This window comes from Bombina bombina, chromosome 12, assembly GCF_027579735.1.
Source record: "Bombina bombina isolate aBomBom1 chromosome 12, aBomBom1.pri, whole genome shotgun sequence".
Classification (NCBI taxonomy): Eukaryota; Metazoa; Chordata; class Amphibia; order Anura; family Bombinatoridae; genus Bombina; species Bombina bombina.
Genome location: NC_069510.1, coordinates 113,692,587 through 113,715,306, shown reverse-complemented (window position 1 = coordinate 113,715,306; position 22,720 = coordinate 113,692,587). Strand labels below are relative to the sequence as shown.

Sequence of the window (22,720 nt, the reverse complement as noted above, 5' to 3'; positions counted from 1 at the left end):
TGGAAGTCCCCACATTTGAACAATCTGAAGAAATACCTCTGGGTGAAGAGACCATTCTCCTGGATGTAACGTTTGGCGACTGAGATAATCCGCTTCCCAATTGTCTATACCTGGGATATGAACCGCAGAAATTAGACAGGAGCTGGATTCCGCCCATACCAGTATTCGAGATCCTTCTTTCATAGCCAGAGGACTGTGAGTCCCTCCTTGATGATTGATATATGCCACAGTTGTGACATTGTCCGTCTGAAAACAAATGAACAACTCTCTCTTTAGACGAGGCCACGACTGAAGAGCTCTGAAAATTGCACGGAGTTCCAAAATATTGATTGGTAATCTCACCTCCTGAGATTCCCAAACCCCTTGTGCTGTCAGAGACCCCCAAACAGCTCCCCAACCTGTCAGACTTGCATCTGTTGAAATCACAGTCCAGGTTGGAAGAACAAAAGAAGCCCCCTGAACTAAACGATGGTGATCTGTCCACCACGTCAGAGAGTGTCGTACAATCGGTTTTAAAGATATCAATTGCGATATCTTTGTATAATCCCTGCACCACTGGTTCAGCATACAAAGCTGAAGAGGTCGCATGTGAAAACGAGCAAAGGGGATCGCGTCCGATGCAGCAGTCATAAGACCTAGAATTTCCATGCATAAGGCTACCGAAGGGAATGATTGAGACTGAAGGTTTCAACAAGCTGAAACTAATTTTAGACGTCTCTTGTCTGTCAGAGACAGAATCATGGACACTGAATCTATCTGGAAACTTAAAAAGGTTACCCTTGTCTGAGGAATCAATGAACTTTTCGGTAATTTGATCCTCCAACCATGATCTCGAAGAAACAATACAAGTCGATTCGTATGAGATTCTGCTAAATGTGAAGACTGAGCAAGTACCAAGATATCGTCCAAATAAGGAAATACCACAATACCCTGTTCTCTGATTACAGACAGAAGGGCACCGAGAACCTTTGTAAAAATCCTTGGAGCTGTTGCTAGGCCAAACGGCAGAGCCACAAACTGGTAATGCTTGTCTAGGAAAGAGAATCTCAGAAACTGATAGTGATCTGGATGAATCGGAATATGCAGATATGCATCCTGTAAATCTATTGTGGACACATAATGCCCTTGCTGAACAAAAGGCAGAATAGTCCTTATAGTTACCATTTTGAATGTTGGTATCCTTACATAATGATTCAATATTTTTAAATCCAGAACTGGTCTGAAGGAATTCTCCTTCTTTGGTACAATGAAGAGATTTGAGTAAAACCCCAGCCCCTGTTCCAGAACTGGAACTGGCATAATTACTCCAGCCAACTCTAGATCTGAAACACATTTCAGAAATGCTTGAGCCTTCACTGGATTTACTGGGACACGGGAAAGAAAAAATCTTCTTGCAGGAGGCCTTATCTTGAAGCCTATTCTGTACCCTTCTGAAACAATGTTCTGAATCCAAAGATTGTGAATTGAATTGATCTAAATTTCTTTGAAAAATCGTAATCTGCCCCCTACCAGCTGGGCTGGAATGAGGGCCGCACCTTCATGTGGACTTGGGAGCTGGCTTTGGCTTTCTAAAAGGCTTGGACTTATTCCAAACTGGAGATGGTTTCCAAACTGATACCGCTCCTGTAGGGGAAGGATCAGGCTTTTGTTCCTTATTGTGACGAAAGGAACGAAAAAGATTATTAGACCTAAATTTACCTTTAGATTTTTTATCCTGTGGTAAAAAAGTTCCTTTCCCTCCAGTAACAGTTGAAATAATAGAATCCAACTGTGAACCAAATAATGTATTACCCTGGAAAGAAAGGGAAAGCAAAGTTGACTTAGAAGACATATCAGCATTCCAAGTTTTAAGCCATAAAGCACTTCTAGCTAAAATAGCTAGAGACATATACCTGACATCAACCCTAATGAAATCAAAGATGGCATCACAAATAAAATGATTAGCATGTTGAAGAAGATTAACAATGCTATGAGAATTATGATCTGTTACTTGTTGCGCTAAAGCTTCTAACCAAAAAGTTGAAGCTGCAGCAACATCCGCTAAAGATATAGCAGGTCTAAGAAGATTACCTGAACATAAGTAAGCTTTTCTTAGAAAGGATTCAATTTTCCTATCTAAAGGAACCTTAAAGGAAGTACTATCTGCCGTAGGAATAGTAGTACGTTTAGCAAGAGTAGAGATAGCCCCATCAACCTTAGGGATTTTGTCCCAAAACTCTAATCTGTCAGATGGCACAGGATATAATTGCTTAAAACGTTTAGAAGGAGTAAATGAATTACCCAAATTATTCCATTCCCTGGAGATTACTTCAGAAATAGCATCAGGGACAGGAAAAACTTCTGGAATAACTACAGGAGATTTAAAAACCTTATTTAAACGTTTGGTTTTAGTATCAAGAGGACCAGAATCCTCTATTTCTAATGCAATTAAGACTTCTTTAAGTAAAGAACGAATAAATTCCATTTTGAACAAATATGAAGATTTATCAGCATCAACCTCTGAAACAGAATCCTCTGAACCAGAGGAATCATTATCAGAATCAGAATGATGATGTTCATTTAAAAATTCATCTGAAAAATGAGAGGTTTTAAAAGACTTTTTACGTTTACTAGAAGGAGGAATAACAGACATAGCCTTCTTAATGGATTTAGAAACAAAATCTCTTATGTTAACAGGAACACTCTGAGCATTAGATGTTGATGGAACAACAACAGGTAATGTAACATTACTAAAGGAAATATTATCTGCATTAACAAGTTTGTCATGGCATTCATTACAAATAACAGCTGGAGGAACAGATACCACAAGTTTACAGTAAATACACTTAACTTTGGTAGATCCAACATCAGGCAGCGATTTTCCAGAAGTATCTTCTGATTCAGGGTCAATCTGAGACATCTTGCAATATGTAATAGAAAAAACAACATATAAAGCAAAATTGATCAAATTCCTTAAATGACAGTTTCAGGAATGGGAAAAAATGCCAGTGAACAAGCTTCTAGCAACCAGAAGCAATAAACAATGAGACTTAAATAATGTGGAGACAATAATGACGCCCATATTTTTTAGCGCCAAAAAAGACGCCCACATTATTTGGCGCCTAAATGCTTTTGGCTCCAAAAATGACGCCACATCCGGTAACGCCGACACCTTTGGCGCAAAAAACATCAAAAATTACGTAACTTCCGGTGACAAGTATGACGCCGGAAATAACAAAGAAAATTTTTGTGCCAAAAAAGTCTGCGCCAAGAATGACGCAATAAAATGAAGCATTTTCAGCCCCCGCGAGCCTAACAGCCCACAGGGAAAAAAGTCAAATTTTAAGGTAAGAAAAAAATTGATTATTCAAATGCATTATCCCAAATAATGAAACTGACTGTCTGAAATAAGGAATATTGAACATCCTGAATCAAGACAAATAAATGTTTAAACACATATATTTAGAACTTTATATAAAAGTGCCCAACCATAGCTTAGAGTGTCACAAAAATAAGACTTACTTACCCCAGGACACTCATCTACATGTAGTAGAAAGCCAAACCAGTACTGAAACGAGAATCAGTAGAGGTAATGGTATATATAAGAGTATATCGTCGATCTGAAAAGTTAGGTAAGAGATGAATCTCTACGACCGATAACAGAGAACCTATGAAATAGACCCCGTAGAAGGAGATCATTGAATTCAAATAGGCAATACTCTCTTCACATCCCTCTGACATTCACTGCACGCTGAGAGGAAAACCGGGCTCCAACCTGCTGCGGAGCGCATATCAACGTAGAATCTAGCACAAACTTACTTCACCACCTCCACGGGAGGCAAAGTTTGTAAAACTGATTTGTGGGTGTGGTGAGGGGTATATTTATAGGCATTTTGAGGTTTGGGAAACTTTGCCCCTCCTGGTAGGAATGTATATCCCATACGTCACTAGCTCATGGACTCTTGCTAATTACATGAAAGAAAAGCATTTCCCAGATATGAAACTGACAGTCTGCAAAAGGAAATATACTGAAAACCTGAATCATGGCAAATATAAGTACAATACATATATTTAGAACTTTATATAAATACATAAAGTGCCAAACCACAGCTGAGAGTGTCTTAAGTAATGAAAACATACTTACCAAAAAAAAGACACCCATCCACATATAGCAGATAGCCAAACCAGTACTAAAACAGTTATTAGTAGAGGTAATGGAATATGAGAGTATATCGTCGATCTGAAAAGGGAGGTAGGAGATGAATCTCTACGACCGATAACAGAGAACCTATGAAATAGATCCCCGTGAAGAAAACCATTGCACTCAATAGGTGATACTCCCTTCACATCCCTCTGACATTCACTGTCCTCTGAGAGGAATCGGGCTTCAACAATGCTGAGAAGCGCATATCAGCGTAGAAAAACTGAATTGTGGGTGTGGTGTGGGGTGTATTTATAGGCAATTTGAGGTTTAGGAAACTTTGCCCCTCCTGGTAGGATTGTATATCCCATATGTCACTAGCACATGGACTCTTGCCAATTACATGAAAGAAATAGCAATATTCAGACTGGATTAGTTTAAGAAACCTAATCAGACAGTTTGATTTGAGAAAACGACAATACGGAGCGCAACGCTTCAGATGATATAACAGCTTTTACATTTATCCTTTAAGTTTTAAATTGCAATTAAAATATAGTAAAATAACACTTCTTTGTACAAACACAACATATACTATATGGATGACCTCATTTATTTTTATACCTTATCGGTTACAGTAAAGGAAGTAAGATACACAATGCCAAAGTGGCTTTTCAAGGGTTGCATTCTGGGACAGCAAAACAAAGCATATAAACATTAAAGGGACACTCACATTTTTTCTTTCGTGATTCAGATAGAGCATGCAATTTTAAGCATATTATGAATTTTTCTTCGTTCTCTTGCTATCTTTATTTGAAAAAAGTAATCCAAGTTATTTTTTAGTTTAGAACCCTGGATAGCACTTGTTTATTGGTCGGTTAAATTAATCCACCAATCAGCAAGGACAACCCAGGTTGTTCACCAAAAATGAGCCGGCATCTAAACTTACATTGTTGCATTTCAAATAAAGATACCAAGAGAATGAAGAAAATCTGATAATAGGAGTAAATTAGAAAGATGCTTAAAATTGCATGCTCTATCTGAATCATGAAATAAAAAAATTGGGTTCAGTGTCCCTTTAAAAGAGACATGATATCCAAATGTTGTAACACTTAAAAGTGATGAAAAATAGCTGAAAAAGCCGACTAGAAAATATCATCTCTATGTAAAAAAGGAAGATATTTTACCTTGAATTTCCTAAGTATTCACATCCCCCTGTAAAGAGACTTTAAGTAGCCAGTCGGGATGCTAGTCCCAGGACTTGATAGGGAGTGTGCATCTGACATGTTCAGGCACAGTCATGTTATTTTCCTATTCAGTTTAAGTGAGTTCTATGAAATCTGAAGAGATTACAGCAAAGGCAAAGCATTACCTCAGCACTGCTACAGCAGATTTAGCTATTTTTTTGCAGATGGACAGCATATGAAGTATAACTGTTTACACAGCACTTACTCTGGTGAGCTGAAGACATTTTGAGGTAAAATATCTTCCTTTTTTACATAGAGATGTTCAGGTGATATTTTCATGTCAGCTTTTTACAGTTATGCTGCATCACTTACAAGTGATTTAGCATATGAGTTATGTCCCTTTAATAAACATTTTTTTGTATGCAGATCTGCTGGCTCAAGCATAAATTTAATAAAAGATTAACTTTAATGACCCTTTAAATGTGAATTTTAAGGCAATCATAATTTTAAATTTGTAATTTCAATACAATTTTAAACAGATTATTTTATTGAGAACTATACTGCAACGTTCATTTCTCTCCTTCGCATACGAAAACATATATACGCAGTTCTCAAGGTAACATTTTTTTAGAGAACTGAACCAATAGTATTTCTCCCTCTTTTAAAAGTTGCTAAGGTTACTCACATTTTCCCGGGAAAACACCCTGGTGAAACAGAGATATCTTGTAACCTTGGACTTAAACAAGCCGTCTTTCCACAAGTCTGCATCCAGGCCATCAGTGGTCTGTGAAACCTGCGGGAAACATACAGAGCCAATGTGAGAGACAGCAGGTATAGTAAATAATTGTGACCCACACAGCATAATCAGATATTGTCCTATTACAAGCCCCGTAGACCTCAGCGGTACCTTACTTGTACAACATGTTCATATTTCTTTTGTTCTACAAGTCTGTAGTTGAGAACAAAAGGGAGGGGTTGATATCACCCATTCCAGTGTTTGTTCGCAATGCATCTAAATCAATTCTTAGTAGATATTAGCTGAATGAGATATTAAATTATGTAATATCCAATGCCACTCAGCTATACCCTGACAGGTGACGTTTCCACCTCTACACCAATCGCTGTGCATGTCATCTGACATCCTAGCACGGCTATAGTTCTAGAGGTGGAAACCTCACCTCACTGGTAAAGAGCACTGTGCCGTGGGCGGCCGGAAACGCTGACTTTAGAGAGCTACCACGGCACAGAAAGGGTGTGTTTAGCACCCTTTTTTTAATAACGGATCACTGAAACTACAGTTTATTTTTAGTAATGGTAAATCCAAGCGTTTTTTTAACGTTCAGATTTACCATCGCATTGGGGCTTTGTAAAACGAGCAGCCAGTATTAAGAAAAAGGCAATATTAGCATGTTTGTGAAGTAAAATGCGATCTTGTTAGGATAAATAAAGTTTGTTTATTTGATAGACAGGACTTCTAAAGAAAAACAAACATTGGTCCCAAACTATAAGAGATAATGTCACATCTAAAGAGCCTTTGATCACAGTCTCAGAAAAGAGGTAACTTCTAATGAATTATTGTTGGATAGCCTTCCCAGATTGAAATCTCTTAATTAATTTAGCCTAAGAAATTCATTACTTAGATCACAGGAACCCCTGTAGAGAACAGTCGCTCAGTCTGAACTGATAATGAAATACACAAACATACTCAGGGGAAATGGCCCTTATTAAAACAACTTGTGATGGGTTGAGAGCCCATCTTAGAATACACTATTAGCACTCATGGTAGGCATATATGATATCTGGGTTGAAGGTGACACTATAATGGTTAGATAGATCTCACTAGAGTAAATAAAAACAAAATTTATGCTTACCTGATAAATTTATTTCTCTTGTAGTGTATCCAGTCCACGGATCATCCATTACTTGTGGGATATTCTCCTTCCCAACAGGAAGTTGCAAGAGGATCACCAACAGCAGAGCTGCTATATAGCTCCTCCCCTCACTGCCATATCCAGTCATTCGACCGAAACAAGACGAGAAAGGAGAAACCATAGGGTGCAGTGGTGACTGTAGTTTAATTAAAATTTAGACCTGCCTGAAAAGGACAGGGCGGGCCGTGGACTGGATACACTACAAGAGAAATAAATTTATCAGGTAAGCATAAATTATGTTTTCTCTTGTTAAGTGTATCCAGTCCACGGATCATCCATTACTTGTGGGATACCAATACCAAAGCTAAAGTACACGGATGATGGGAGGGACAAGGCAGGAACTTAAACGGAAGGAACCACTGCCTGTAGAACCTTTCTCCCAAAAACAGCCTCCAAAGAAGCAAAAGTATCAAATTTGGAAAATTTGGAAAAAGTATGAAGCGAAGACCAAGTTGCAGCCTTGCAAATCTGTTCAAGAGGCCTCATTTTTAAAGGCCCAGGTGGAAGCCACAGCTCTAGTAGAATGAGCTGTAATCCTTTCAGGAGGTTGCTGTCCAGCAGTCTCATAGGCTAAACGGATTATACTCCGAAGCCAAAAAGAAAGAGAGGTTGCCGAGGCCTTCTGACCTCTACTCTGTCCAGAGAAAACAACAAACAGGTTAGATATTTGGCGAAAATCTTTAGTAGCCTGTAAGTAAAACTTCAAGGCACGGACTACGTCTAGACTATGCAAAAGACGTTCCTTCTTTGAAGAAGGATTAGGACATAATGATGGAACAACAATCTCTTGATTGATATTCTTGTTAGAAACCACCTTAGGTAAAAACCCAGGTTTTGTACGCAGAACAACTTTATCTGAATGAAAGATCAGATAAGGAGAATCACAATGTAAGGCAGATAACTCCGAGACTCTTCGAGCCGAGGAAATAGCCATCAGAAAAAGAAGTTTGATATCAATAGAATGAAGGGGTTCAAACGGAACCCCTTGAAGAACTTTAAGAACCAAGTTTAAGCTCCATGGAGGAGCAATAGGTTTAAACACAGGCTTAATTCTAACTAAAGCCTGACAAAATGCCTGAACGTCTGGAACTTCTGCCAGACGCTTGTGTAAAAGAATAGACAGAGCAGAAATCTGTCCCTTTAAAGAACTAGCTGATAATCCTTTGTCCAAACCCTCTTGGAGGAAGGACAATATCCTAGGAATCCTAACCCTACTCCATGAGTAATTCTTGGATTCACACCAATGAAGATATTTACGCCATATCTTGTGGTAAATTTTCCTGGTGACAGGCTTTCGTGCCTGTATTAAGGTATCAATTACTGACTCGGAGAAGCCACGCTTTGATAGGATCAAGCGTTCAATCTCCATGCAGTCAGTCTCAGAGAAAGTAGATTCGGATGATTGAAAGGACCTTGTATTAGAAGGTCTTGTCTCAGAGGCAGAGTCCATGGTGGAAAGGATGACATGTCCACTAGGTCTGCATACCTGGTCCTGCGTGGCCACGCAGGCGCTATCAATATCACCGATGCTCTTTCCTGTTTGATTTTGGCAATCAGACGAGGGAGCAGAGGAAACGGTGGAAACACATAAGCCAGGTTGAAGAACCAAGGTGCTGCTAGAGCATCTATCAGTGCCGCTTCTGGGTCCCTGGACCTGGATCCGTAACAAGGAAGCTTGGCATTCTGGCGAGACGCCATGAGATCCAATTCTGGTTTGCCCCAACGGAGAACCAATTGAGCAAACACCTCCGGATGGAGTTCCCATTCCCCCGGATGAAAAGTCTGATGACTTAGAAAATCCGCCTCCCAGTTCTCTACACCTGGGATATGGATCGCTGACAGGTGGCAAGAGTCTCTGCAAAGCGAATTATCTTGGAGACTTCTGACATCGCTAGGGAACTCCTGGTTCCCCCTTGATGGTTGATGTAAGCCACAGTCGTGATGTTGTCCGACTGAAATCTGATGAACCTCAGTGTTGCTAGCTGAGGCCAAGTCAGAAGAGCATTGAATATTGCTCTTAACTCCAGAATATTTATTGGGAGGAGTTTCTCCTCCTGAGTCCATGAACCCTGAGCCTTCAGGGAGTTCCAGACTGCACCCCAACCTAGAAGGCTGGCATCTGTTGTTACAATTGTCCAATCTGGTCTGCGAAAGGTCATACCCTTGGACAGATGGGCCCGAGATAACCACCAGAGAAGAGAATCTCTGGTTTCCTGATCCAGATTTAGTAGAGGGGACAAATCTGTGTAATCCCCATTCCACTGACTGAGCATGCATAATTGCAGCGGTCTGAGATGCAGGCGCGCGAATGGCACTATGTCCATCGCCGCTACCATTAAGCCGATTACTTCCATGCACTGAGCCACAGTGGGGCGCGGAATGGAGTGAAGAACACAGCAAGCATTTAGAAGTTTTGATAACCTGGACTCCGTCAGGTAAATTTTAATTTATACAGAATCTATTAGAGTCCCTAGGAAGGAAATCCTCGTGAGAGGAGATAGAGAACTCTTTTCTTCGTTCACTTTCCACCCATGCGACCTCAGGAATGCCAGAACTATCTCTGTATGAGATTTGGCAATTTGAAAGCTTGACGCCTGTATCAGGATATCGTCCAGGTAAGGAGCCACCGCTATGCCTCGCGGTCTTAGGACCGCCAGAAGTGAGCCCAGAATTTTTGTAAAAATTCTTGGGGCTGTAGCCAACCCGAATAGAAGAGCTACACATTGGTAATGCCTGTCTAGAAAGGCAAACCTCAGGAACTGATGATGATTCTTGTGAATCGGAATGTGAAGGTAGGCATCCTTTAAGTCCACTGTGGTCATGTACTGACCCTCTTGGATCATGGGTAAAATGGTTTGAATAGTTTCCATCTTGAATGACGGAACTCTGAGGAATTTGTTTAGGATCTTTAAATCCAAAATTGGTCTGAAAGTTCCCTCTTTTTTTGGAACCACAAACAGATTTGAATAAAACCCCTGTTCTTGTTCCGTCCGCGGAACTGGATGGATCACTCCCATTACAAGGAGATCTTGTACGCAGCTTAGGAATGCCTCTTCCTTTATCTGGTTTGCAGATAATCTTGAAAGGTGAAATCTCCCTTGTGGAGGAGAAGCTTTGAAGTCCAGAAGATATCCCTGAGATATGATCTCCAACGACCAGGGATCCTGAACATCTCTTGCCCACGCCTGGGCGAAGAGAGAGAGTCTGCCCCCTACTAGATCAGTTGTCGGATAGGGGGCCGCTCCTTCATGCTGTCTTAGAGGCAGCAGCAGGCTTTCTGGCCTGCTTGCCCTTGTTCCAGGACTGGTTAGGTTTCCAGGCCTGCTTGGATTGAGCAAAAGTTCCCTCTTGTTTTGAAGCAGAGGAAGTTGATGCTGCACCTGCCTTGAAATTTCGAAAGGCGCGAAAATTAGACTGTTTGGCCTTTGATTTGGCCCTGTCCTGAGGAAGGGTATGACCCTTACCTCCAGTAATGTCAGCAATAATTTCTTTCAAACCAGGCCCGAATAAGGTCTGCCCCTTGAAAGGAATGTTGAGTAATTTAGACTTTGAAGTCACATCAGCTGACCAGGATTTGAGCCATAGCGCCCTACGCGCCTGGATGGCGAATCCGGAATTCTTAGCCGTTAGTTTAGTCAAATGAACAATGGCATCAGAAACAAATGAGTTAGCTAGCTTAAGAGTTCTAAGCATGTCAACAATTTCAGTCAATGGAGCTGTATGGATGGCCTCTTCCAGGGCCTCAAACCAGAATGCCACCGCAGCAGTGACAGGCGCAATGCATGCAAGGGGCTGTAAAATAAAACCTTGTTGAATAAACATTTTCTTAAGGTAACCCTCTAATTTTTTATCCATTGGATCTGAAAAAGCACAACTGTCCTCAACCGGGATAGTGGTACGCTTTGATAAAGTAGAAACTGCTCCCTCCACCTTAGGGACAAGTCTGCCATAAGTCCCGTGTAGTGGCATCTATTGGAAACATTTTTCTAAATATAGGAGGTGGGGAAAAGGGCACACCGGGCATATCCCACTCCTAATTTCTATAAGCCTTTTAGGTATTGGAAAAACATCAGTACTCACCGGCACTGCATAGTATTTATCCAGCCTACACAATTTCTCTGGCACTGCAATTGTGTCACAGTCATTCAGAGCAGCTAATACCTCCCCAAGCAATACACGGAGGTTCTCAAGCTTAAATTTAAAAACAGAATTTATGTTTACCTGATAAATTACTTTCTCCAACGGTGTGTCCGGTCCACGGCGTCATCCTTACTTGTGGGATATTCTCTTCCCCAACAGGAAATGGCAAAGAGCCCAGCAAAGCTGGTCACATGATCCCTCCTAGGCTCCGCCTACCCCAGTCATTCGACCGACGTAAAGGAGGAATATTTGCATAGGAGAAACCATATGATACCGTGGTGACTGTAGTTAAAGAAAATAAATTATCAGACCTGATTAAAAAACCCGGGCGGGCCGTGGACCGGACACACCGTTGGAGAAAGTAATTTATCAGGTAAACATAAATTCTGTTTTCTCCAACATAGGTGTGTCCGGTCCACGGCGTCATCCTTACTTGTGGGAACCAATACCAAAGCTTTAGGACACGGATGAAGGGAGGGAGCAAATCAGGTCACCTAAATGGAAGGCACCACGGTTTGCAAAACCTTTCTCCCAAAAATAGCCTCAGAAGAAGCAAAAGTATCAAACTTGTAAAATTTGGTAAAAGTGTGCAGTGAAGACCAAGTCGCTGCCCTACATATCTGATCAACAGAAGCCTCGTTCTTGAAGGCCCATGTGGAAGCCACAGCCCTAGTGGAATGAGCTGTGATTCTTTCAGGAGGCTGCCGTCCGGCAGTCTCATAAGCCAATCTGATGATGCTTTTAATCCAAAAAGAGAGAGAGGTAGAAGTTGCTTTTTGACCTCTCCTTTTACCAGAATAAACAACAAACAAGGAAGATGTTTGTCTAAAATCCTTTGTAGCATCTAAATAGAATTTTAGAGCGCGAACAACATCCAAATTGTGCAACAAACGTTCCTTCTTTGAAACTGGATTCGGACACAAAGAAGGCACGACTATCTCCTGGTTAATGTTTTTGTTAGAAACAACTTTCGGAAGAAAACCAGGTTTAGTACGTAAAACCACCTTATCTGCATGGAAAACCAGATAAGGAGGAGAACACTGCAGAGCAGATAATTCTGAAACTCTTCTAGCAGAAGAAATTGCAACCAAAAACAAAACTTTCCAAGATAATAACTTAATATCAACGGAATGCAAGGGTTCAAACGGAACCCCCTGAAGAACTGAAAGAACTAAGTTGAGACTCCAAGGAGGAGTCAAAGGTTTGTAAACAGGCTTGATTCTAACCAGAGCCTGAACAAAGGCTTGAACATCTGGCACAGCTGCCAGCTTTTTGTGAAGTAACTCAGACAAGGCAGAAATCTGTCCCTTCAAGGAACTTGCCGATAATCCTTTCTCCAATCCTTCTTGAAGAAAGGATAGAATCTTAGGAATCTTTACCTTGTTCCAAGGGAATCCTTTAGATTCACACCAACAGATATATTTTTTCCATATTTTGTGGTAAATTTTTCTAGTTACAGGCTTTCTGGCCTGAACAAGAGTATCAGTAACAGAATCTGAGAACCCTCGTTTTGATAAGATCAAGCGTTCAATCTCCAAGCAGTCAGCTGGAGTGAGACCAGATTCGGATGTTCGAACGGACCTTGAACAAGAAGGTCTCGTCTCAAAGGTAGCTTCCATGGTGGAGCCGATGACATATTCACCAGATCTGCATACCAAGTCCTGCGTGGCCACGCAGGAGCTATCAAGATCACTGACGCCCTCTCCTGATTGATCCTGGCTACCAGCCTGGGGATGAGAGGAAACGGCGGGAATACATAAGCTAGTTTGAAGGTCCAAGGTGCTACTAGTGCATCTACTAGAGTCGCCTTGGGATCCCTGGATCTGGACCCGTAGCAAGGAACCTTGAAGTTCTGACGAGAGGCCATCAGATCCATGTCTGGAATGCCCCACAATTGAGTAATTTGGGCAAAGATTTCCGGATGGAGTTCCCACTCCCCCGGATGTAATGTCTGACGACTCAGAAAATCCGCTTCCCAATTTTCCACCCCTGGAATGTGGATTGCAGACAGGTGGCAGGAGTGAGTCTCCGCCCATTGAATGATTTTGGTCACTTCTTCCATCGCCAGGGAACTCCTTGTTCCCCCCTGATGGTTGATGTACGCAACAGTCGTCATGTTGTCTGATTGAAACCGTATGAACTTGGCCTTCGCTAGCTGAGGCCAAGCCTTGAGAGCATTGAATATCGCTCTCAGTTCCAGAATATTTATCGGTAGAAGAGATTCTTCCCGAGACCAAAGACCCTGAGCTTTCAGGAGTCCCCAGACCGCGCCCCAGCCCATCAGACTGGCGTCGGTCGTGACAATGACCCACTCTGGTCTGCGGAAGGTCATCCCTTGTGACAGGTTGTCCAGGGACAGCCACCAACGGAGTGAGTCTCTGGTCCTCTGATTTACTTGAATCGTCGGAGACAAGTCTGTATAGTCCCCATTCCACTGACTGAGCATGCACAGTTGTAATGGTCTTAGATGAATGCGCGCAAAAGGAACTATGTCCATTGCCGCTACCATCAAACCTATTACTTCCATGCACTGCGCTATGGAAGGAAGAGGAACGGAATGAAGTGTTTGACAAGAGTTTAGAAGTTTTGTTTTTCTGGCCTCTGTCAGAAAAATCCTCATTTCTAAGGAGTCTATTATTGTTCCCAAGAAGGGAACCCTTGTTGACGGAGATAGAGAACTCTTTTCTACGTTCACTTTCCATCCGTGAGATCTGAGAAAGGCCAGGACTATGTCCGTGTGAGCCTTTGCTTGAGGAAGGGACGACGCTTGAATCAGAATGTCGTCCAAGTAAGGTACTACTGCAATGCCCCTTGGTCTTAGTACCGCTAGAAGGGACCCTAGTACCTTTGTGAAAATCCTTGGAGCAGTGGCTAATCCGAAAGGAAGTGCCACGAACTGGTAATGCTTGTCCAGGAATGCGAACCTTAGGAACCGATGATGTTCCTTGTGGATAGGAATATGTAGATACGCATCCTTTAAATCCACCGTGGTCATGAATTGACCTTCCTGGATGGAAGGAAGAATTGTTCGAATAGTTTCCATTTTGAACGATGGAACCTTGAGAAACTTGTTTAGGATCTTGAGATCCAAGATTGGTCTGAACGTTCCCTCTTTTTTGGGAACTACGAACAGATTGGAGTAGAACCCCATCCCTTGTTCTCCTAATGGAACAGGATGAATCACTCCCATTTTTAACAGGTCTTCTACACAATGTAAGAATGCCTGTCTCTTTATGTGGTCTGAAGACAATTGAGACCTGTGGAACCTCCCCCTTGGGGGAGGCCCCTTGAATTCCAGAAGATAACCTTGGGAGACTATTTCTAGTGCCCAAGGATCCAGAACATCTCTTGCCCAAGCCTGAGCGAAGAGAGAGAGTCTGCCCCCCACCAGATCCGGTCCCGGATCGGGGGCCAACATTTCATGCTGTCTTGGTAGCAGTGGCAGGCTTCTTGGCCTGCTTTCCCTTGTTCCAGCCTTGCATTGGTCTCCAGGCTGGCTTGGCTTGAGAAGTATTACCCTCTTGCTTAGAGGACGTAGCACTTGGGGCTGGTCCGTTTCTACGAAAGGGACGAAAATTAGGTTTATTTTTGGCCTTGAAAGACCTATCCTGAGGAAGGGCGTGGCCCTTACCCCCAGTGATATCAGAGATAATCTCTTTCAAGTCAGGGCCAAACAGCGTTTTCCCCTTGAAAGGAATGTTAAGCAATTTGTTCTTGGAAGACGCATCCGCTGACCAAGATTTCAACCAAAGCGCTCTGCGCGCCACAATAGCAAACCCAGAATTTTTCGCCGCTAACCTAGCCAATTGCAAAGTGGCGTCTAGGGTGAAAGAATTAGCCAATTTGAGAGCACGGATTCTGTCCATAATCTCCTCATAAGGAGGAGAATCACTATCGATCGCCTTTTCTAGCTCATCGAACCAGAAACACGCGGCTGTAGTGACAGGGACAATGCATGAAATTGGTTGTAGAAGGTAACCTTGCTGAACAAACATCTTTTTAAGCAAACCTTCTAATTTTTTATCCATAGGATCTTTGAAAGCACAACTATCTTCTATGGGTATAGTGGTGCGTTTGTTTAAAGTAGAAACCGCCCCCTCGACCTTGGGGACTGTCTGCCATAAGTCCTTTCTGGGGTCGACCATGGGAAACAATTTTTTAAATATGGGGGGAGGGACGAAAGGTATACCGGGCCTTTCCCATTCTTTATTTACAATGTCCGCCACCCGCTTGGGTATAGGAAAAGCTTCTGGGGGCCCCGGGACCTCTAGGAACTTGTCCATTTTACATAGTTTCTCTGGGATGATCAAATTCTCACAATCATCCAGAGTGGATAACACCTCCTTAAGCAGAGCGCGGAGATGTTCCAACTTAAATTTAAATGAAATCACATCGGGTTCAGCTTGTTGAGAAATTTTCCCTGAATCTGAAATTTCTCCCTCAGACAAAACCTCCCTGGCCCCCTCAGACTGGTGTAGGGGCATATCAGAACCATTATCATCAGCGTCCTCATGCTCTTCAGTATCTAAAACAGAGCAGTCGCGCTTACGCTGATAAGTGGGCATTTTGGCTAAAATGTTTTTGATAGAATTATCCATTACAGCCGTTAATTGTTGCATAGTAAGGAATATTGGCGCGCTAGATGTACTAGGGGCCTCCTGAGTGGGCAAGACTGGTGTAGACGAAGGAGGGAATGATGCAGTACCATGCTTACTCCCCTCACTTGAGGAATCATCTTGGGCATCATTTTCAGTGTCACATAAATCACATCTATTTAAATGAGAAGGAACCTTGGCTTCCCCACATTCAGAACACAGTCTATCTGGTAGTTCAGACATGTTAAACAGGCATAAACTTGATAACAAAGAACAAAAAACGTTTTAAAATAAAACCGTTACTGTCACTTTAAATTTTAAACTGAACACACTTTATTACTGCAATTGCGAAAAAATATGAAGGAATTGTTCAAAATTCACCAAAATTTCACCACAGTGTCTTAAAGCCTTAAAAGTATTGCACACCAAATTTGGAAGCTTTAACCCTTAAAATAACGGAACCGGAGCCGTTTTTATCTTTAACCCCTTTACAGTCCCTGGTATCTGCTTTGCTGAGACCCAACCAAGCCCAAAGGGGAATACGATACCAAATGACGCCTTCAGAAAGTCTTTTTTATGTATCAGAGCTCCTCACACATGCGACTGCATGTCATGCTTCTCAAAAACAAGTGCGCAATACCGGCGCGAAAATGAGGCTCTGCCTATGATTAGGGAAAGCCCCTAGAGAATAAGGTGTCTAAAACAGTGCCTGCCGATATTATTTTACAAAAATACCCATATTAAATGATTCCTCAAGGCTAAATATGTTATATATGAATCGATTTAGCCCAGAAAATGTCTACAGTCTTAACAAGCCCTTGTGAAGCCCTTATTTACTCTGTAATAAAAATGGCTTACCGGATCCCATAGGGAAAATGACAGCTTCCAGCATTACATCGTCTTGTTAGAATGTGTCATACCTCAAGCAGCAAAAGTCTGCTCACTGTTCCCCCAACTGAAGTTAATTCCTCTCAACAGTCCTGTGTGGAACAGCCATCGATTTTAGTAACGGTTGCTAAAATCATTTTCCTCTTACAAACAGAAATCTTCATCTCTTTTCTGTTTCAGAGTAAATAGTACATACCAGCACTATTTTAAAATAACAAACTCTTGATTGAATAATAAAAACTACAGTTAAACACTAAAAAACTCTAAGCCATCTCCGTGGAGATGTTGCCTGTACAACGGCAAAGAGAATGACTGGGGTAGGCGGAGCCTAGGAGGGATCATGTGACCAGCTTTGCTGGGCTCTTTGCCATTTCCTGTTGGGGAAGAGAATATCCCACAAGTAAGGATGACGCCGTGGACCGGACACACCTATGTTGGAGAAATTAGAAATCTCTGAATCAGGTCTCCCCGATTCAGAGACGTCACCCACAGACTGAAGCTCTCCGTCCTCAGGTTCTGCATATTGTGACGCAGTATCAGACATGGCTCTTACAGCATCTACGCGCTCTGTATCTCGTCTAACCCCAGAGCTATCGCGCTTGCCTCTCAATTCAGGCAATCTGGATAATACCTCTGACAGGATATTATTCATGATTGCAGCCATGTCCAGCAAAGTAATCGCTATGGGCGTCCCTGATGTACTTGGCGCCATATTAGCGTGCGTCCCTTGAGCGGGAGGCGAAGGGTCCGACACGTGGGGAGAGTTAGTCGGCATAACTTCCCCCTCGACAGACCCCTCTGGTGACAATTCTTTTATAGATAAAGACTGATCTTTACTGTTTAAGGTGAAATCAATACATTTAGTACACATTCTCCTATGGGGCTCCACCATGGCTTTTAAACATAATGAACAAGTATCCTCTGTTTCAGACATGTTTGTACAGACTAGCAATGAGACTAGCAAGCTTGGAAAACACTTTAAACCAAGTTAACAAGCAATATAAAAAAGTTACTGTGCCTTTAAGAGAAACAAATTGACAAAATTTGAAATAACAGTGAAAAAAGGCAGTTACACTAACAAAATTTTTACAGTGTATGTAACACGTCAAGAGCATTGCACCCACTTGCAAATGGATGATTAACCCCTTAATAACAAAAACAGAATAATGACAAAAACGTTTTTTAAACACAGTCACAACAACTGCCACAATCTACTGTGATTGTTACCCTCCTCAAACACGACTTTGAAGCCTTTTGAGCCCTTCAGAGATGTCCTGTATCATGCAGAGGGAAGCTGAATGTCTTTGTCAGTATTTTTAGCTGCACAGAAAAGCACTAAAATAGGCCCTTCCCACTCATATTGCAACGGTACACACAAAGAGGAACTCCAGCACTCCAGTAATAGAAAAAGGCAATTTATTAAGCAACGTTTCGGGGTCACAGTCCCTTCCTCATGCTACTCATATTGCAACAGTGGAAAGCTTCAGGAAACTGTTCCTAGGCAAAAATCAAGCCAGCCATGTGGAAAAAAACTAGGCCCCAATAAGTTTTGTCACCAAACATATATAAAAACGATTAACATGCCAGCAAACGTTTTATATTACACTTTTATAAGAGTATGTATCTCTGTTAATAAGCCTGATACCAGTCGCTATCACTGCATTTAAGGCTTAACTTACATTAATCCGGTATCAGCAGCATTTTTCTAGCAAATTCCATCCCTAGAAATATATTAACTGCACATACCTTATTGCAGGAAAACCTGCACGCCATTCCCCCTCTGAAGTTACCTCACTCCTCAGAATATGTGAGAACGGCAGTGGATCTTAGTTACTTCTGCTAAGATCATAGAAATCACAGGCAGATTCTTCTTCTAATGCTGCCTGAGATGAAACAGTACACTCCGGTACTATTTAAAAATAAACTTTTGATTGAAGTTAAAAAACTAACTATAATACACCACTCTCCTCTTACTACGTTCCATCTTTGTTGAGAGTTGCAAGAGAATGACTGGATATGGCAGTGAGGGGAGGAGCTATATAGCAGCTCTGCTGTGGGTGATCCTCTTGCAACTTCCTGTTGGGAAGGAGAATATCCCACAAGTAATTGATGATCCGTGGACTGGATACACTTAACAAGAGAAACATAACTTTTATTATGTACACATAAAAACAGAGTTAAAATTAAGGGATGTGCACACCCCCTTTGAGAAAGCCGTGAGAACGGCGAAACATGTTAGGGTACTGGTGAGGAGTCAGGGAGCTCCTGTGTTTGTTAGGGCTTAACTCATCGTAGGGCCATTTCACTAGCTCACCTTCTAGTTTATCTAGCCAATTCAGTTCAGAACTGATATTAATATGCAAGTAGCTACTTAGCTTTTCTATCCACCTACGGACATACAGCTACCGGATAGCCACAGGGAGTGTTTGTGTTACCGGAGTACACATGTTGTAGCAATTTACATCTCATAGTAAATATGCAAGTATATATCTGAATAATACTTACTCTTGGTTAACTAATTGGGATCTAACTAAGGAATTGTTATTTACTTAAAAAATTCAGCCATTATCAAGTGGGCTAATAAGATTTAGATAACGGTGTACAAAAACGCCAGTCCTGGAAGCATGATTTACTACACATATGTACCTGTGTTTACCACTCAATTTATTTCACTTTAAAGCTGACCTTATCAACTTACAATTCAAGGGCTAAAATAAATAAGACTATCCGAACATATTGAGGATTAGAAGCCCTTTATATTGCAGTGAAATACATCCAGCTGCTGGGAATAGGTGTGTATTTAATCAAACACACGAAAGCAGCACAAATTTCACAAACTACTTATTTGGGGGCATATAACAGCCTTTGCAGCAAATAAATAGAATGGATTTAATTAAGTATTACACTTCAATCACACATAGAAGTGTAATAGTATCCAGCTTGCGCTCCCCATAGGTGGCTTAACCCATGAATGAATAAAAGTGGCTTTTAAGAGGAATAGCTAGCAGCTAACTTGCTATATTGTTGTGTTTTATCAAGGAAAATCGATAATTATTACAACGTATTGGCCATTAACTTGGAAACTACCAAGTAACTCTTTTGTCAAATTTGATACAAGTTCCAAACTGGCAATTATTATATACGTTGTAACAGCCTGGCAAATATCCAACAGGCAGAGTATATGATACCTCAGTATGCACCAAACACACTGATTACCTGATACTATATTTTCTATTATGAAGAAATTTAGAAGGTGAGAATATATTTATATTCTCAAAGTAATAGCCGATTTTTTTTGAAGCATAAAGCCAATATTCACATATATTTATGAATGGTACTGGACTATATGAGTAATAGTGTATCCAGAACCAAATGAATCGAAACACATTATGCTGATTTACTTTATTCTTAACCAATGTGGCACAAAATTCACAGTTCTACCTCAAACCTTATACTAAGTTCTAGGATTTGGAAGGCAAATAAATTGCAACACTGATAGGTTTTTATATATCCACTCAGAACTTAAAATGTTGAATACCTAAGTATTATTACAACAAGTATAAAAATATATCTGTATACTCTGGTATTGATCTTGACATTTGGGGCAGAATCTGCATTTTGTTATATCAAATATATACAGTGATATACCTTGGTACTATTTTCCACATTTGGGGTAGAATACGTGTACTTTAGTACCCTACTATGAGTTTATTGTTTTTAATTTGCACATCCCTTAATTTTAACTCTTTTTTTTATGTGTACATAATAAAAGTTATGTTTTATTTACTCTAGTGAGCTCTATCTAACCATTATAGTATCACCTTCAACCCAGATATCATATATGCCTACCATGAGTGCTAATAGTGTATTCTAAGATGGGCTCTCAACCCATCACAAGTTGTTTTTGTAAGTTTATAAATACACAGCACCATCTACCCCAATATATAGCTAAGAAGCTGATTTATTAAACGAGGGTGTAGGCAGTCACAAACCTGTTAGGTAGTGCCACTGAACTTTTTTGCTGTTCGAAATGGCCCTTATTGTCTAAGTGTTAAATTGTGCCATACTGAGTTTTAGATACACAAAGAATCTGAACTCATGTTATAGCTAAGGTAAGGGAAGTTGAAGGCCTAAGAATCAAGATTTCAAAATATCTTAACCCATGTACTTTTGATAACAAATTATCTACATAGTTCTTAGATAAATTAATGTATACCTCAGACTGTCCAAGTAAACTGCATAAATGTGTATTTGTGGATCTAAGAAGAAAGGCCTATCAGTAACATATTAGATAAATATTTGATAACAAATATAAATGTTTAATCAACTTGTTTCAAAATGGATAGCATATTCTTATATTTTTCAGGCATCTAATAGGTGTATATATATTTGGTGCTGTGGATGGTATCATATGTTTATATACTCAGCAAGAGATGTACAGATATGCAATATTTATATTAATATGGGATAATAGTCCAGTATAGATTTAATTATGTGAAATTACATCAGATTGCTGGTCTCAAGGTATGTATGTGATATTGAGATGATAAATGAGGAAGTAATTGAGTCCATGATGAAGGTATTATAGTCCTTTTAAATCTTTTCATAGAAGATATGATTTTTAAACGCTTTGTTAAGATATTATAAGTGGAGTATATTCATGTCTAATCTTGAAATACTCAGAGTAAATAGTATGACATAATCCAATACATATGGAACATGTGGTTTGTTAATACTGGAAATTATAGTATATTGAATAAACTTTTTAAGGTGAGATATTAAGATGTAGCAATATTGATAGTGAGACTGTATTTCTGGTTATCTGCTGCCACCAATAGTCCAGAAATTTTATGACAGCCAAACAAATTGACTATTAGAACATATGCAAATCCAAATAAGCCAATCAGGGAGGCATCTCCCAAATAACTAATCAGGGACAAGCATTGGTAAGGGCCTATCCAATTCTTGTGGGAATGATTAAAGAAAAGGAGGAGGGATTCTTTTATTTTTTGAATAAGGAACCACACAGTAGACAAAGGAACACACAGACTCAAAGAAGCATACATTTGAAGGAGAGGAAAATACACAGGCTTTGTGCCAAGTATATTCTCTGCCATTTTGGAACACTTTCTTGAACAAAGGAAGATTAACAATTTTGAGGCCTATACCTTTGCACAGGTGGATAAATCCTTCTTAGATGACCCACAAGAAATTGTGGAAACTGAATAATCATTTGGTTATGTGGTAACGTATGGTAGTGACTATAATTTAATATTTTAAAGCAAATACATTTATTGTTGCTACAGTTTAATTGAAGCTGGCAATTTTAAAAGGGCACTTATTTTGTATTTTAAGCTTATGTTCATAATCCTGTGTAGTCTAAAACTAATCATATTTAGTGCTAAGTAATTGATTGGCTAGATAAAGGTATTTTGTATTTCATATCTCTAAGTCAGACTTATTATTGTAAGTAAATCTCTCTGGTTATTTGCAGATTATATATATATATATATATATATATATATATATATATATATATATTAGAATTTGTCTTATTGTAGCTAAATAAGAGGTTATTTCAGGTCAGACATATTGGCATATACATTGGCTGTTTGCATTAATAGTATATACAACCTCTGGCATTTTTTTGTGGTATTTTAATGTGATTCATTGTGAGTAAAGTTAATTTTAAAGGTATATCTTTTATGATCTCTGTAAAAAAATATTATAACAGCATAAGTATGTAATTTGATTCATAATCTGGTCTATACATAAATATAAACATAGATATATTGCAATGTGTATATACATTTTAACTAATCTAAAGAATTTAGGAATATTAATTTCAATTGTTTCGTATAT

General features: G+C 40.2%; 1 protein-coding gene across 2 annotated transcripts in view; it reads right to left on the bottom strand.

The window, feature by feature from the left end:
- The window catches only part of MVB12B (multivesicular body subunit 12B), a 313,295-nt gene that overhangs the window by 232,937 nt on the left and 57,638 nt on the right, over positions 1-22,720 (bottom strand). For both annotated transcript variants that reach the window (XM_053695604.1, XM_053695603.1), the window contains exon 3: positions 5,990-6,097. In XM_053695604.1, coding sequence (XP_053551579.1) covers positions 5,990-6,097 — 108 coding nt within the window. The remainder of the gene's footprint in view (positions 1-5,989; positions 6,098-22,720) is intronic.